General features: G+C 41.0%; 1 protein-coding gene across 1 annotated transcript in view; it reads left to right on the top strand.

Moving 5' to 3' along the window:
- MEI4 (meiotic double-stranded break formation protein 4) overlaps positions 1 to 18009 on the top strand; it is a 199228-nt gene that overhangs the window by 26671 nt on the left and 154548 nt on the right. The window contains exon 2 of the mRNA XM_060167689.1: positions 13485 to 14020. Coding sequence (XP_060023672.1) covers positions 13485 to 14020 — 536 coding nt within the window. The remainder of the gene's footprint in view (positions 1 to 13484; positions 14021 to 18009) is intronic.

Here is an 18009-nt window from a genome sequence, read left to right as displayed (position 1 = left end):
CCCTCTTTTTGTTGATGAGTCTGGCTAATGGTTTATCAATTTTGTTTATCTTCTCAAAGAACCAGGTTTTAGTTTTACTGATCTTTGCTATCGTTCCCTTCATTTCTTTTTTATTTATTTCTGCTGTGATCTTTATGGTTTCTTTCCTTCTGCTAACTTTGGGGGGGGGGTTTGTTCTTTTTTCTCTAACTGCTTTAGGTGTAATGTTAGGTTGTGTATTTGAGATGTTTCTTGTTTCTTGAGGTAGGATTGTATTGCTATAAACTTCCCTCTTAGAACTGCTTTTGCTGCATCCCATAGGTTTTGGGTTTTCATGTTTTCGTTATTTGTTTCTAGGTATTTTTTTAGTTTTCCTTTGATTTCTTCAGTGATCTCTTGGTTATTTAGTAGTGTATGTTTTAGCCTCCATGTTTTTGTATTTTTTACAGATTTTTTCCTGTAATTGATATCTAGTCTCAGAGCGTTGTGGTTGGAAAAGATACTTGATACAATTTCATTTTTCTTAAATTTACTGAGGCTTGATTTGTGACCCAAGATGACCTAACCTGGAGAATGTTCCATGAGCACTTGGGAAGAAAGTGTAATATGCTGAAAAACACATATCTTTTTGAATACAGTACAGAGGATCTTCTAAAATAGCAAGAAATATCAACTTGTACATACTAAAGATGATATTTGCTCAGTACAGTGCTTGACTTTCAAGGCTGGAAAAGGAGAAGAGGTTTACTTGGTGCCATTATGAGTTTATGGTATGATTAGAGAGGCAAGAGCTCTTGAGATAGTCACTTGTAAAGGTACTACATGTAATGTATATAAATTTGTTTTAAGTTATATTTATTCATGTTTATTCACTCGTTGATTAATTCAGTAATTTCTTTATTCCACAGAAACTTAATTTCTGAAGTGGTGATGAAAACAACAGAAGAAATAGAATTTATATTCCTATGGGGAAGGGGGGACAGACAATAGCAAGTAAACCTATAAGCAAGAAAATTTCCGAGAGTGTTAAAAGCTGTGGAGATGCTAAACCAGGTTGAAGTGATGTAGTGTCTGGGGATGGGGCAGGGCTACCGACTTAGACTGTTGTCAGTGAGACCTCGTGAGAAGGAGAGGAGATGGAGCTGACTCCTGAAGGAGCAGGGTCATCCAAGTGGCCCCGAGGCAGGAAGTAGCATGTGTGCTCAGTTAGCAGAAAGTGGATGGCATGGCTGGGGAGCAGAGTGAGGAATAGAGGCGGGGGAGGAGGCCTGAGGCACGGCAGGAGCACAGGTTATGTCGGGCTTGTTCCAGTGGGTGGGACTTTAAGGAGAGTGGAATCCTTTGGTAGGTATTGAGCAGGAGTTTGAAGCTTCTTGCCCTGGCTGCTGTGTGGAGAACATAAATGGGAGGAGAGGCAGGGCTGCTGGGTAGAATCCAAGGCTGCAGTCCATAAGGCAGGTGCCACTGTCTTAGGATAAGGCAGGAAGCAGACAGCTAGGCTATATGAGGCTCTCCAATTACAAGAGAGAAAATTCTGTGGTAAAGGTGAACCCTGAAAAGGGAGTGGCATCCCAGCTGAACTCTGAAAGGTTCAGCATGAATTAAACATGTAGAGGGGAAGGAGAAAGAGGAAGGAGGACGTGTAGAGAGGAAGGAGAAAGGCTTTTCTAGGAGGTTGGAAGGCAGGGGTGGAGATGGCACGAAGGGGGCACAGCCCACTCCCCTGCTCTCCTAAGAAAGCAGAACAAACATGCATTGATGTAAGGTCATGTTCCTGACACTGGAATCACTTGGGGAGTTTTAAAAAATATTAATATCTGGTCCCCAGCCCTGGAGATTCTGATGTCCTTGGCATGGGGTGTGGTCTAGTATGCACGTCACTGTAATGTGCAGCAAGGTTGAAAACCACTGCTGTAGGATCGTCAGTGTAGCTTCTTAGACACAGGCAGGAGGCTTTGAGCCTAGCAAAAAATGAACGAAGCGGGCTGAGTGCATGATTTGGGAGCAGAGCACAGCAGTGCTTTTGAAGTTTTCTCAATTATGGGACTCCTCTGAGATGTTCATGTAAAACCCAGGCTCCTAGAGTCCTCCCATGGAAACTCTGATTACCGTACCTAGGAAGGCCTATGTTTAGTGTGTTCCCTTTATGGTTGTGGAAACATTGAACTGGGTAAAAGATCTCAGTGCTTTTGTTTTCTGATAAAGAGAGTGAAGAGGACACATCTGGTGGAAATGAATGTCAGTTTCAGTTGTCTAGCAGGAAGGCTAGGGGACCAAGCCAGCTTCAAGGTGCCATCTCAGCAGTGTACTCTGTGAGCAGGGGGAGCCCTGAGGCCAAGAGCTGAAGTCAAAGCAGTGCTTTCAGCGGTTTGGTGGAAGACAAATTCAGGCAGATTCTCTTGGAAGAGGCTTGGTCAAGGAGAGATTGAAGGTGTGTGGGATCTCAGCAGGAAAGGTAACGGGTGAGATGGTAGAGAGCGATGTGGTTTGGCATCCACAGTATTAGGAGGCCAGTGAATGTGGTATATTGCTGACTTCAGTCATTTTATTATTTTTGCCAGTTCCCCATGGTGTTCATAACACCCACACACTGATGAGTGGAAGTTATGCCAGTGGAGTCATCAGTTCACTTGATAGTGAGTTGTCTTTTCATAGTTTTCATGTTATTCTATGGGGCTGTGATACTGGCATCAGTAGAAGTATCCACCATCTCTCAGCCTCACACTTCCCATTTGTTAGGAATTAGGACTCTGCATTTTCCCTGTACTGCACGTCTCTGACCCCTAAATGATTGCATCCAAAGAGAAGGCACTTCTTCTTATCAGCTCCTAATTTTATCCCAGTAATTCTTTTCTTTAGAGAAATTCTCTTGTACATTTAATCAGCCCCTTTTTATTCACTAGCTGTCAGTTACAAACGAAGTGAGGATGCCAGAGAGGGATAAGGTCTGAGCCCTGCTGAGTCTATTGGGAACAAAATCGTATCACGTATTGTACCCGGGGAGACTCTGTGGTCCAGAGATTGATACTGATGTTCAGAGGAGAGAGAAAGTGATTCTTTTGCCTTAGAGAACTAGGTCTCTTAAATGTCTTTTTGGAGGAAGTTGCTGACCTTGAAGGATGGGTAGGATTTAGAAAGCTATGGATACTAGAGTATTTCAGGCAAGAAGGAACAGTGTAAATTAGGAACACAAGAATCTACTCCTGGCAAATGGTTTAATTTGACTGGGCATGTGGGGCATGAAGAGGTATTCTGGAAAATAAGATGAAAAACCAGGTTGGAGCCTATTAAGAAGAGGTGTGACAGCCAGTGGGAAACGTACTTTATTCTACAGGCAGTAAGGGGCCCTTGGAGATTTTCCAGCAGGAGAATAGAAGAGAAACCAACATTTATTGGGTGTGTGCTCTGCACGTGCCAAGCAGTATTCTTTCCGAAAGTGATTCCTCTAGGTGACCTGAGGGATAATATTATTCAGTGTAATTGGGCTGCGTGTTTAGAATTGTTTGGGGAGGGAAGAGATTGGAGATGGGAACATCATTGTCATAGCCCACGTCTGACATGTAATTATTTTGGCATAGAAATAAAGAGGTGATATAAAAAGATTTTTATTTACTGAGTAATATTTATTGAACTCTTACTCAGTATTCCAGGCTCTGGGCTATGGCAGTAAACCAGGCAGTCCAAGACTCTCATAGAGCCCACATTCTTATGGGTGAGACAGATTTTACCAGCAGGAAATGATCAGGCAGTGACAAGGAGATTCAGAGAATGAAAACAGGGAGATGAGACAGAGGCTGATCTGGTGACATCTTTAGACTGAGTGGTCAGGGAAGGCCTCCCTGAAGAAGTGGCTTTAAACAGACACTTGAATGATAAGGAGGAACCAGCCTTGAGAAAATTAGGAATGGGTTGTGGGGAGAGCAACCGAGGCAGAGCGAATGTTTAGCATAAAGGCCCTAAAAGGGGAACCAATTTAGTGATTCTGAGGAACAGAAGCGTGAGGCAGGGTCATGTTATTTGTCAGTGGAGTGTAAAGGGGGGGGTCAAGGAAGAAGTCAGAGGTGACTCTTGGGGTTCAAACATTGGAGACTGGAAAGTCGTAGCACCATTGTTTGGAAGCTGGACCAAGTGTAGGTGAAGGTGATGATTTGTTTTGGACATTTGTGGTTTAATGTTGAGAGGTCAGGTCACATCAAGATACCTAGGGGCTTGAGCTTGGGAGGGGAGTAGGATTGGAGATAGAGATTTGGGAATCATCTGCCCAAAGGAATTCTTTGAGGCTGTAGGAAAGGTGGGGATGTCTAGGAAGTTAGAACAGGGGGGGAAGCCAAAGGCACAGCCATGAGGATGGTTTACTTTGGGAACTAGAGGATGACTTGGGAGAAAGAGTATCGGGATAACTAGGAAAGTCCAGAGTTTGAGCATCGAAGGCAGGAGGAATCATACTGTCATATGGTCCTGAACCAGCCAGGCACACAAATACACTGTTTTGTTTTGTGACTCTTGTGCAGCGAAGACAGTCCAGCTAAGACAGTTATTTCATTAGTTTATAATTTCATGCATTTGATGTTACTGCCTGTCTTGGTGTATTCAAATTTAGAATTGTAATGCAGGCTTCGAGAGAGGGATTAAACAAAACTGCAGCCTTTTCTTGGTCAGAATTTCTTAAACATGCTTTGTCATATGCTAAAATATACCCTTCCAGAGGCAGAAATCAAACAGTTCCTTTAAACTGAAAATTGTCTATTAGAAGATGAATTCATTTTAAAATAGCTTTTCCAAATTGGCCACCAGGTAATGTAAACATTACTTTTAAGTTGTTCAATGTACAAGTGAGTGATTATTGTTAAATTTAGAGATTGGTTCAAAATGGCAGAGTAGAAGGATGTGCGCTCACTCCCTCTTGCAAGACCACTGACATCACAACTAACTGCTGAACAATCATCAACAGGAAGACACTGGAACACCAGAAAAGATACCCCACATCCAAAGACAAAGGAGAAGCTGCAGTGAGGCGGTAGGAGGGGTGCAATCACAATAAAATCAAATCCGATAACCGCTGGGTGGGCAACGCACAGACTGGAGAGCACTTATACCACAGAAGTCCACCCACTGGAGTGAAGGTTCTGAGCCCCATGTCAGGCTTCCCAACCTGGGGGCCCAGCAATGGGAGGAGGAAATCCCAGAGAATCAGACTTTGAAGGCTAGGGGGATTTGATTGCAGGACGTCGACAGGACTGGGGGAAACAGGGACTCCACTCTTGGAGGGCACACACAAAGTAGTGTGTACATCGGGACCCAGAGGAAGGAGCAGTAACCCCATAGGAGACTGAACCAGACCTACCTGCTAGTGTTGGAGGGTCTCCTGCAGAGGCGGGGGGCTGCTGTGGCTCACCATGGGGACAAGAACACTGGCAGCAGAAGTTCTGGGAAGTACTCCTTGGCTTGAGCCCTCCTGGAGTCCGCCACTAGCCCCACCAAAGAGCCTGTAGGCTCCAGTGCAGGGTTGCCTCAGGCCAGACAACCAACAGGGAGGGAACTCAGCCCCACCCATCAGCAGACAAGCGGATTGAAGTTTTACTGAGATCTGCCCACCAGAGCAACACCCAGCTCTACCCACCACCAGTCCCTCCCATCAGGAAACTTGCACAAGCCTCTTAGATAGAGTCATCCACCAGAGGGCAGACAGCAGAAGCAAGAAGAGCTACAGTCCTGCAGCCTGTTGAATGAAAATCACATTCACAGAAAGACCAGATGAAAAGGCAGAGGACTATGTACCAGATGAAGGAACAAGATAAAACCCCAGAAAAACGACTAAATGAAGTGGAGGTAGGCAACCTTCCAGAAAAAGAATTCAGGGTAATGAAAGTGAAGATGATCCAGGACCTCAGAAAAAGAATGGAGGCAAAGATCTAGAAGATGCAAGAAATGTTTAACAAAGACCTAGAGGAATTAAAGAACAAACAGATGAACAATACAATAACTGAAATGAAAAATACACTAGAAGGAATCAATAGCAGAATAACTGAGACAGAGGAACAAATAAGTGACTTGGAAGACAGAATGATGGAAATCACTGCTGCAAAGTAGAATAAAGAAAAAAGAATGAAAAGAAATGAAGACAGCTTAAGAGACCTCTGGGACAACATTAAATTTACCAACATTTGCATTTTAGGGGTCCCAGAAGGAGAAGAAAGAGAGAAAGGAACTGAGAAAATATTTGAAGAGCTTATAGTCGAAAACTTCCCTAACATGGGAAAGGAAATAGCCACCCAAGGCCAGGAAGCGCACAGAGCCCCAGGCAGGATAAACCCAAGGACAAACACGCCAAGACACATAGTAATCAAATTGACAAAAATTAAAGACAAAGAAAAATTATTAAAAGCAACAAGGGAAAAATGACAAATGATATACAGTGGAACTCCCATAACGATAACAGCTGATTTCTCAGCAGAAACTCTACAAGCCAGGAGTGGCACGATATATTTAAAGTGATGAAAGGGAATAACCTACAACCAAGATTACTCTACCCAGAAAGGATCTCATTTAGATTCGACAGAAATCAAAAGCTTTACAGACAAGCAAAAGCTAAGAGAATTCAGCACCACCAAACTATCTCTACAACAAATGCTAAGGGAACTTCTCTAAGTGGGAAACAAAAGGGAAGAAAAGGACCTGAAACAAACCCCAAACATTTAAGAAAATGGTAATAGGAGCATACATATCGATAATTACCTTAAATGTGAGTGGATTATATGCTCCAACCAAAAGACATAGGCTCACTAAATGGATACAGAAACAAGACCTGTATGTGTGCTGTCTACAAGAGACCCACTTCAGACGTAGGGATACATACAGACTGAATGTGAGGGGATGGAAAAAGATATTCCATGCAAATTCAAATCAAAAGAAAGCTGGAGTAGCAATACTCGTATCAGATAAAGTAGACTTTAAAATAAAGAATGTTATAAGAGACAAGGAAAGACACTACATAATGATCAAGGGATCAATCCAAAAAGAAGATATAACAATTATAAATATATATGCATCCAGTATAGGAGCACTTCCATACATAAGGCAACTGCTAACAGCTATAAAAGAGGAAATGGCCAGTAATACAATAATAGTAGGGGACTTTAACACCACACTTACACCAATGGACAGATCATCCAGACAGAAAATTAATAAGGAAACACAAGCTTTACATGGCACAATAGACCAGATAGATTTAATTGATATTTATAGGACACTCCATCCAAAAACAGCAGGTTACACTTTCTTCTCAAGTGCACATGGAACATTCTCCAGCATAGAGCACATCTTGGGTCACATATCAAGCCTCGGTAAATTGAAGAAAATTGAGAGAGAAGTCCTCCTGCCTGACTGCTTCTGAGCTGGGATGTCTGTATTTTCCGGCCTTTGGACTCAATGTGAACTGAAACCTTGGCTCTTCTTGGGTCTGGAACCTGCTGAATTTCAGACGGGAACTCACACCTCAGCTCTCCTGGGGCTCCAGCTTGCTGAATGCAGATCTAGGAATTTCTCAGTTTCCATAATCATGTGAGCCAATTCCTCATAATAAATTTACTTCTTTGTCTCTCTTTCTACCCTATTGGTTCTGTTTCTCTGGAGGGTCCTGACTTACACATGTGCAGAAGGTAGAACCGACATAATGTAGCATTGCAGTGTGTGTGTAGGATAGGAAAAAGAGGGGGGTGAGGCTGGTCCCTCTCCCCAGGCCTGGTGACTGGAGGCATAGTCCTGCTGTCAGCTGACATAGGTAGCACATAGGAGAAACATAAGTTGTGTTGTGTGTGTGTGCAGAGTGTGAAGATGACTTGTTCAGTTTTATAAACATAGAGTTCATGGGGTTTGCAAGGTGTAAAGATGCATTTTAAACAGCTGGTTCTTTTATAAATGAAGTAGGAACTCTGGAAATGGATGAGGAAAAGCATGAAAGTTGATGTGGGTGTGAGTGTTTTGTGGGGGCAGCAGAATATATAATTACTGCTCAAGGGTGAGCATTTCTAGGGCAGCATGTGTGGCAAGAGGGCACTGGCTCTGTTTTGTTAAGTATGCTTGCGATCCACTCTGAAATGGTAAGTGGATTAAAGTGGAAGTTAACAACTGCAAGAAAATGGGAGAGTTAAGTGTCCAGTAAAGTGGAATAGAAGGTCTGTGGGATCCAGTGTATGGGAGAGACTATAGAATATTTTAGGCAGAACCTGTAGTTTTAATTGCTATCTTATTTCATGTACTTTTGTATATGGTTTCACACTTCAGCATAATTTAGATTCTTGACATCTATAATCATTTAACAATAATAGATAATATTTGCATTTCATATGTACTGGACTGTGCTTGATCAGTTTGTGTGTGTGTAGTTTATTATCTCTTTTATATCTAATAACACACGTGTTAATTAGATCATATCCAGTGACTTGGAGGGAAATTACAGTCCTCAGTCCCTTCAGCCCAATAACAAGTTAAGAAAGAAGCATCATTTGACTTCTGCTTTACCTTAATCCCTCCTGGAACAACAGGAATTACAAAAAGTTGCAGGAGCATGGCTTCATTTTCTCTCCTCTCCTTTGTTAGCCATGCTTTGTGATTTATGTTGAGAAAAGTCATCCAAGCAAATGAGTGAAATCTGATTGTGGTTATGTAAGATTCATTTAAAGAGACAGGGATCCTTTTCTGTTTCCATGCTCTGTGTTACCCAAATAAGGGTGGATATTTAAAAATCTTGTTTTATGAATAAATACTTCATTTATGACTATTGCAAGATTATAACCTGTTAATATATTCAGTATCACTGAAAATGTTTAATCCTCTCTAGGAAAGCTTTTTCCCCCTGTTTGTCTTTTCCATTTTATAAGAATATATACAATAGGAACATTTGCCCACTATTATTTACTTTATTTAGTAGGCAGTGAGGGGTTTTCACCCTGAAAGTGTTGGTTTCCAGTGCTAATGCTGTTTGCATTTCTACACAGTTTCATCACTGAGGACAAATAGAAGAGGAAGTTAATTGGTTATTGGTTACCAGAAGTAGTAGATCCTATAAAAAGTAAATTATTGGCTTTTTGTTAGCAAGTACTCTGAGACATTATCAGTTATTATTGGAATAACCATATTCTTTCTGTCTTTCTATCTGTTCTGTTTGATTTCTCTTATCTGTGTATGTAATTATCGCAGTTTGGTGTAAAATCGCGGTGCACCGTGAATATTGAGGGATGAGAGGAGGTCTGTCTCAGCCAGCAGCAGGTTGTCGCCCTAAGCATTTCCCCTGATGAGGTGTCTTTTACAGATGATAACATTACTCAGTGAGGGGACCACAAAGATGACAAGAGACAGGACTTCTGCCATTCAGGAGCCCAGAAAGAAGTGGATAACATATAGAAATTGATGGGGGCTTCCCTGGTGGCACAGTGGTTAAGAATCCGCCTGCCAGTGCAGGAGACATGGGTTCGAGTCCTGGTCCAGGAAGATCCCACATGCCATGGAGCAACTAAGCCTATGCGCCACAACTACTGAGCCTGCGCTCTAGAGCCTGTGAGCCACAACTACTGAGCCCGCGCGCCACAAGTACTGAAGCCCGCATGCCCAGAGCCCATGCTCCACAACAACAGAAGCCACCGCAATGAGAAGCCCGCGCACCGCAACGAAGAGTAGTCCCTGCTCACCACAACTAGAGAAAGCTCGTGTACAGCAATGAAGGAAGACCCAATGCAGCCAAAAATAAGTAAATAAATTTATTTAAAAAAAAAATTGATGAATGCCATAGTGGACATGTACAGAAGCTGGTATGGAAACACACAGGCCTCGTTGCCATGGTTGGAAGGCCTTGAAACAGAAGGCTTGGTTTTCCTTGCTCACTGTGTGGCTTTTCTCAGGCCTCTTCATCAAGTTGAGCCTGTGTTTTATGTCCTTATTGGTAAATTAGGGATAACAGCACACTTTCCAGGGTTCCTCTGAACAATTGAATTATTCCCTGGAGCTACTTTGTAAAGTGAAATGTGAATATAGATTCTTTTCTTCGATTTGGTAGCATGACTTTAGTAATTGTCATCCTCAGCATATGGCCTTATCACTCTTCTCTGAGGACACAGAAACAAACCAGAGAGGAAGAATGGTACTCGGTTTTGTGTATTCCTATCACCAGAGCCCATGCGTCTAGAACTACTCCCTTCAAATTTGCACCTGTGAGCAACTGGAGATGAGATGGCATGATCATTACTTGCCCAAAGTCACGCCAATGAGGAGTGAGTGAGAAGCAGAAACAAGAAAGCAGCTTTGCTTCCCAACTTAGTTGTTGGGAGAATTCATTTTATGAGTCTTCCCTGAAATCATCACCTGTGAAGTTCAGCTTACTTTGCTGGAAAATTGAGTAGGTTAATAAAATATTTAAACTTATGTTCACTTTCTTAGTGGAGAACCTTTTTGAATTTTGTGAAAGAAATATGTAATCTACCTGAATAATTACCGTAGTACCCCGTTTCACTTGTGTGAAGTGTGAGATGGATGTCTTGAGAAGTGATTTCTAATGTTTTTCCTTTGCTCCTACGAAAAAGGAAATGTCTGTTGGCTTCAAAGAACATGTTGTCTGCCTGCTTTAATATAGAAACAGCCACGTGTCGTTAAACATGTTGCTGACGGTTCACTGCTCTGGGCACCACCACATTTGGGGATTGGCTGCATCACCTCCCTAACTTGGAGTACAGATACTGTAGTGATAAATCCCAAGCACACACTTGCATATTTGTAGTGGTCATAGTAGACACTTGTTAAATGAATGCATGCTAAATTAAAGCTTAATCCTCTGCTTCTGCCTCATCAGCTTCTCATTTTACTGAAGGAAAAAAGAGCAGTAAATTAGGTAGATTTCCAGTTTATGCTGGGGCAGGGAGAGGGTGCTGCTTTTGCCATTGTTATTATGTCCTGTTCAACTAGTGTCCCCCATCTCCAAAATAAAAAAAAAAATTTAAAAGACTTGGATGAGATCTCCTTTCACTTCCTGTGTGCCAGGGGTATTTTTACATCCCTGTACATTCTCATCCTATTTCCTTCAGCCTGGGGGTGGGGGTGTGTGGGGAAACTCCTTCCTCATCAGTAAGTGCAACCCATCCACTGGTCCTTGACTCAGTCTCCTTCCGCCTGCTCCCGAGTCCCGCCCCACCTGTTTTCTCTCCTGCCTCCAGCTTTTGCTTCTCCAGCGTTTTTCTTCATAATCTATAGTTGCTCATGTTTCTCACAGTGTGTCTGGCCATGTTTGCTGCAGTTACTCTCTGTGTTAAGCTGTCCCGACCCAGGTCCTCAGAAGCCTTCGCCACTCTTCACTGTCTTTGTGACTTTCCCCGTCACTCTTCAGTCCGCTCACTGTGGCTTCTGCCCACCGCCCCGACTGACCGAAGCTGCTTTGGACTTGATCGCTGGTGATTTTCTAGCTGGTAATTCCGACGTGTTTTTTTAGCTCTGCATTTTATTGGACTTCCCTCCTGCATGTAATTCTCCTTGAAACTATTCCCTAGCCTTTCATGACACTGTTGTTTTTATTCTGCTTGTACCTCTTTAATTGTTTCTTCTCTGTCTCCCTGGTGATTGTCTTTGCTCTACTCAGCCCTCAGATTGATGCTTCTCAGGGTTCCTCTTGGAGCCTCTGCTCTGGCCACTGCGCATCCCGTCCCCGAGTGATCATTACCATTTTCATCCTTCTACATCCCACCTGCACACTGATGGCTCCTAAAATGTAGCTTCAGTCTAGACCTTTTCCCCATCCTTTGGCTCATGTGGCCAGTTTCCAGGTGAATATCTTCACCTAGATTTCCTCTGGTTGCTTCCAAGTTTACATGGCCAAGACTAGCTTCTCTTTGTTTCTCCTAAGCCATTTTTCTGTTTGTATTTTTACTGATCATTTGGTAGCACCGTCGTCCACCCAGTCACCTAATTCAGAATCACGGGATGCATTTATTCCTACTCTACTGTAATGCCTGTCAGTCAGTCAGCTGGCTTCCCTTTGTGTTTCCTTTCCAGTCTTCCACTGTAATTGCTTGTTTCATTTCTCTCATCACTTGATATCAGGACTGATAGGAGTGACTCTGAACTGATCTTTCAGTGTCTCATTGGGTCCTTCTCCAGTGTCTCCTTCACAAAGCCCATAGAGTGATCTGTGAAATGAAAATGCGACCATTTCACTTTCCTACGTTATACTGTTTATTGTCCTATTCCTGCTTCCACTGCTGACATCAGTATTTCTCAGATGTGGTTGCATAGATGTATGCATGTGCTGTAGAACGTTCAGTGAAAATTTTGTGTGTACGTCTTACTGATAATCATTTTACAAACAATAGCCTTTTTGTGTTTACAATGGCATCTCTGTCACAGAATGACCTAAAGTTACTAAGTTAAGCCTGAACTGCAGTATGTCTCAGCTGATGTCGGAAAATTCTGATGGTTATATATATAGTTTCAAGGATCTATGACATACACACACACACACACACACACACACACACACATATACATAGATATAGACAGATATACTTAATAATTATAAATAAGTACACATACATATATACATTGTTTATATATTTATTTTTATATATTAGGTATATGTGTGGGTATATAGATAATTTTTCCAACTTACACTCACTCTACACTCTACATATAAATTCTGAGGTCCTTAATATCTCTTTTAAGATCTTTTGTGACCGGCCTCTACGTATTTCTCCAACATAATATCTTGCCTTATATTTTCTGTAAAAGGAACATGAAACTACTGGTGGGTCCTTATATATACAGTGCTTTTCTTTTCCTTCTTAAGTTGTGCTTTTGTGCATACCCTTTGGTAGATGGAACTCTCTTCTCTTCTTCCATTCCCCCAACTTTTTAACTTGGAATTCTTGCTTATGTGTTATAAATTAGTTCTACCATCACTTCTTCCAGAAGGCACTGGTCTAACTGGGGTGGGCTGTTCAGTGTTCCTCCTATTTTCATAGTGCCCTGAGCATATCTCTATCTTACATACACCTGTTGTTTTGCAGATACCTGTTGGAATCTATACCAGACAGTGACCTCCTTCAGGTTTCGTGGTCTCTCCTCTGTACCTTTCAAGCATGGCCTTGACTGGGAGATAGTGACTTGACAAAACATGGGTGAATCATCTGTGCTTTCTACCAGATAAAGACCTTGTCTGCAGTCAGTCTAAGCAATTTCATTCACAGTTTCTCCTCTATCAATTTTTATACTACTGCTTTTCAAATGTTTAATACATAGTTCATGCTTCATTTAGTATTTTAAGTTAGAAAACTCAATGTTTAGTTTTTATATGAAGAAATGTTAGGGACTTCCCTGGTGGCCCAATGGTTAAGACTGTGCTTCCAAAGCAGGAGATGCAGGTTCGATCCCTGGTCAGGGAACTAAGATCCCACAAGCTGTGCGGTGCAGCAAAAAAAAAAAAAAAAAAAGATACAGAAAGATAACACTTCTGTTCCTTTCTATTTCAGGAGGTCCATCTTCCCAGTTGCAGGCTCAGGAACCTAGAAGTTCTGAAAACACTTTGACTCTGCTGGAAGATTCTGGGTGCGTTTTATCAAATGATCAGAGAACTGAACCTTCAGAGATGACCGAGCATTCTGGGGAGAGCTGCATCTCCACCCCCTTCCCACCACTGTCCATTGTGAACAGACCTTGTGCTCCTCTGGAAAAGCCTCTGTCTTCTCACATGCAGTTCTTGCAACGTCTGCTTGGACTGAAGACCTTGACCGAGTCAGAAAGTCTGAAAACAGACTTAAGCCACTTTGAAAACGCCTCTTCCACAGTATCCGATTCTGTTTTTCAGTTGCTGGATGGCTTGATCACTTTTTACCGAGAACCCAAACTTCCTTGTTCAAGCTTCTGGATCGAAGCTGTGGATACTTTAGCTAGACTGATCGGTGATTGTAACTTATCTAATCACATTCTTAAAAAGTGTTCCAAGAAGTTGGAAGAATTCGAGAAGACCCTGCTCCAGGTTATTTTAAGCAACAACCATATCAATCGGGTAAGTAATGCATCTTTTCTTTGTATGAAATACCATGTCAGTAGTTTGGGTGAGCACGCCCACTGGGCAGTGCCTGTTGTGGTCCCTTGGCCTCGTGGCTCAGTCTCCATCTGGACCTTGTTTTGCAGCCATCTGGAGTTCTGACCCAGCAACATCTGCTTGGGTCCTCACGACCCAGCTATGGCCTCTGATGCCACAGCTTTGTTCTCTCCATAGACGCCTATGCTTTCAAGTTTATGCTTCTCCACTTTGAGTTACCTTCCCTGTTTTTTTAATTGGTATCTTTGGATACTTCTCTTTTTAAAAAAAAAAATTTATTTATTTATTTCGGGCTGTGTTGGGTCTTTGTTGCTGCACACAGGCTTTCTCTAGTTGCGGCGAGCGGGGGCTGTTCTTCGTTGCAGTGTGTGGGCTTCTCATTGCCATGGCTTCTCTTGTTGTGGAGCAGGGCCTCTAGGCACGCGGGCTTTGGTAGTTGTGGCACGCAGGCTCAGTAGTTGTGGCTCACGGGCTCTAGAGCGCAGGCTTAGTAGTTGTGGCACATGGGCTTAGTTTCTCCACAGCATGTGGGATTTTCCCGGAGCAGGGATCGAACCCGTGTCCCCTGCTTTGGCAGGCGGATTCTCAACCACTGCACCACCGAGGAAGCCCTGGATGCTTCCCTTTTGTTTTCCCCTGCCTACATTTACTTCCTATTGCTCAAAAAGTCTCTATGCTTTTCAGAACACCACTTATACTTATGGTTTTCCAATCTGTAACGTCTATGACTGTTAAATTCCTCAGGATGGATTACCTGTACTATATTGAGTTTGTTCTTTCTCTGGCATTGACTAGCAGATGCCTGAAGGTCAAAGACTGTTTTTCTCTTCTGTTAGAATTTCCCTTGTAAGTGGCATAATACCGCATGGACCCACTGCAGATGTGGGTTAATAGAATACATTGGCTGAGGAACAGATACTATATGGCATTGTTTTGGTTTTTGTTTTTCTTATTTACTTAACATGGCTTAGAAAAGTTGACTCAGGGATTCTTTTCTTACAGGTGACATTGAGGTAACCTGAAGTTGTTTTGTTGTTTGGCTCTTGAGACATAATGGAGAGTTTCTTTTTGGTATTACTTTCTATCTTCTTCACTATCTTATCCTTTGGGATGGTTGTAAATGCCTTCATATTTTAATCTTTTTTAATTGACTACTAAAAATATCAGAGGAGACTAAAATGTCCATTTAACTTATTTACTACATTTCATTGGGTAAAGGTTCACAAGGTTGTTGGACCTTGTTTTTTCTGATACCTCTCTGTCTCATGTTTGTTCCCAGTGTCATCTAATGCTCAGAGTTTTTGTACAATATCGGCTTTACCTGAATTTTCAAAACTCAGACAGAATTGAACTAATAAGCTGATTTGTTGCACGTCCATCTGTTCTTTCCTTCTCTATTAAGGTATGATTTGATCAGTATTATAGAAAACTTTACCATTAAGCTTTTGGTATTTTGAAAGATACTGAATTTTCTGTCTAGGAAACTGAAAATTTTTTCTACCTCATATGGTCAATCAGGAATTAAATATCAGATTTTCCATGGTTTCTATCTGCAATATATAATCAGCTTCTTAGCCATCAATAAATACCTCGAATACTTAATATTCCTAAATCTGTTTTTTTGCATATGTTTGCTCTCTTCTTTTAAAACTACTTTAAACAGGTTTTGTGTGACTTGGAGCCTTCCAGATACTAGCATTCATATTCCTTATCAGTTACCAGATGATGCAAATGTTTTTTCAGTCTAGTCTTTCTCTCACTGAAGGATTGGCCAACACAAGAGTAGAGTTGGGAACTGTATGTATAGAAGAAACTTGTGATGGTACGGGTGGGTCTGAAGTGTATTTTCATACCATGTATCATGGTACAAGCCATTGTTGAATAGTTGGTCAGCAGTGGAAGAATGAGTGAATGAGAGGCTTTGTTGTTTAGCCAATATCTAATTGTTATCTTGGTCCTGTGTCTGTCTGGGAAGGTTAAGCTGTCCTTTGCTTGCAATTACCTCTACTTTTCTTGGAGAGGTCATTGTTGCCATTTAGAGAAAGTAGGATCATAAAATTGCTCACTGCATTCACAGTTAGGATGATGGTTCATAAATAAGTTTTAATGACTTTATCTCTGGGGATTTTTCTTCTCCCCAGCAAAAGCATCTTAGACTAAATCATTCAAACTTTTGTCATTATTACTACCATCATTATTATTATTACCATTGTCATCTTGTTCCAGATATGTTCACAAAACTTCTTTAGTAGAAAAATTGACTAACATTTACTCTTTATAAATGCTTTTCTGTGTTTTTTTTAGCTTTCCTTGAGTAATAAACAAAATCTCAAGAAAGAATATATCCTGACATGAAATATAGGATAGCTCCTACTATTATATTTTTTATTGATACTATTCTTGATTTATTAAAAAAAAATCCTAGTTTAGGGGAAAAAAGTACTTCTTTTGAAAAACCTTGTTTCCATAGATTGGAAGTGTTTAATTAAATTATACTGGTTAAAAATGTGAGCCCTGCTATTGATTTCATTAAAGTGAAACTGTTTGTGCAATGTGATAGGAAAAGGTGTGGTATGAATACTTTAATATTCTGACTGAGGGATTTCATGTATCTATAATTCATGTACAGGCAGGTTTTAAATAAAATCTAAATAGTCAACAACATGTTCTCAACACAGTCAGTAGTAAAATTATTCTGACCATAACTTAGTCTTTCTTTAATGATACCAATAAGAACTTGGTATCTTTCAAAATCTTGAGGTCATCATGATGAATATCAGTTATATTAGAGCTGCATATACATATATATATATGTGTGTGTATATATATATACATATGTTCAAGAAATAGGAGATTGAAATGAGATATCTTAGAAATTATTTTGAGTAATTCTCTGATATTAGCTTGGTTGAAATTATTAATAAGCTTAGGGGAAAGTATATGATTTCTGATTTTTTTAGATTTGGATAAATCCTATTTATTTTTGTGCTTTTTTTTTTAAGGAACTTTATATTATGTTTATTTAATAACAAATTTTTTAGGAATTGTTATCTTAGTTCCATGTCTGTATTATATTTTTAGGATAACCATTAGGCGTAGGACTTGAAGGTATAGTCTATAGTGTGACATTTGACAGGCATGGAAGATATGTATCTTGAAACCAGATGGCTTCCAGGGATCTGCAATGGGCCTGTTCTAGGGGTCCTGGGATGCAATGGTGACTTGACTTGGGTTGAACTGTCTTCTACTTACAGGCTCCAGTATGGCACCTTCCTCATTCCTCTGGGTACTTGCTTGGGGTCAGGAAAGTTTCCCTTTGAGTTATTTAATGCCCTTTGTTTGACTGACAAACTGACCTTTCCTATACTTCCAGACTTCCAAATGTGTTTATTTCTATGATTAGAAACAGCATGAGCTAATCCTAGCATTGTATGGCCACCTATTTCTACTATCATGGAAGTTTAACACTAGAATGCTTATAGTTCTATTTAGATTTTGAAGTGGTATCTTCGTCTTAAATTTTCATTTGTTTTCAAGAGATGGGAATGATTAAGTTAAATATCAAAACCTACAGTTATCATTGAGCTTTTTAGATATTTAGCATACATTGCTAAATCTTAGAGACATAATAGTGAGTTACTTAGAATGCATATTCTTCAAATTTCTTATTTTTTTAAACCATAAAACAACTCCCAGACATATTAGTTGTGAAATTGAAAAAAAATCCTGATTATCAAATAGACATTAAATTAGAATCTTTTGTATGTATGGTAAGCAGAATAATCACATCCTAATCCCTGGAGCTTGTGAGTATGTTACCTTCCATGACAGCAGGTGGGTGGGATTGCAGGTTGCTTATCAGCTGACCTTGGGATGAGGTTTTCCTGGATTACCCACCTGGGCCCAGTACCCACAAGGGTGCTTGTAAGTGAAAGAGGGTGGCAGGAGAG

The sequence above is a fragment of the Lagenorhynchus albirostris genome, chromosome 12 (assembly GCF_949774975.1).
Source record: "Lagenorhynchus albirostris chromosome 12, mLagAlb1.1, whole genome shotgun sequence".
Taxonomy (NCBI): Eukaryota; Metazoa; Chordata; class Mammalia; order Artiodactyla; family Delphinidae; genus Lagenorhynchus; species Lagenorhynchus albirostris.
The sequence above is the reverse complement of the archived record's forward strand: the minus strand, read 5'-3'. Positions and strand labels throughout refer to the sequence as shown.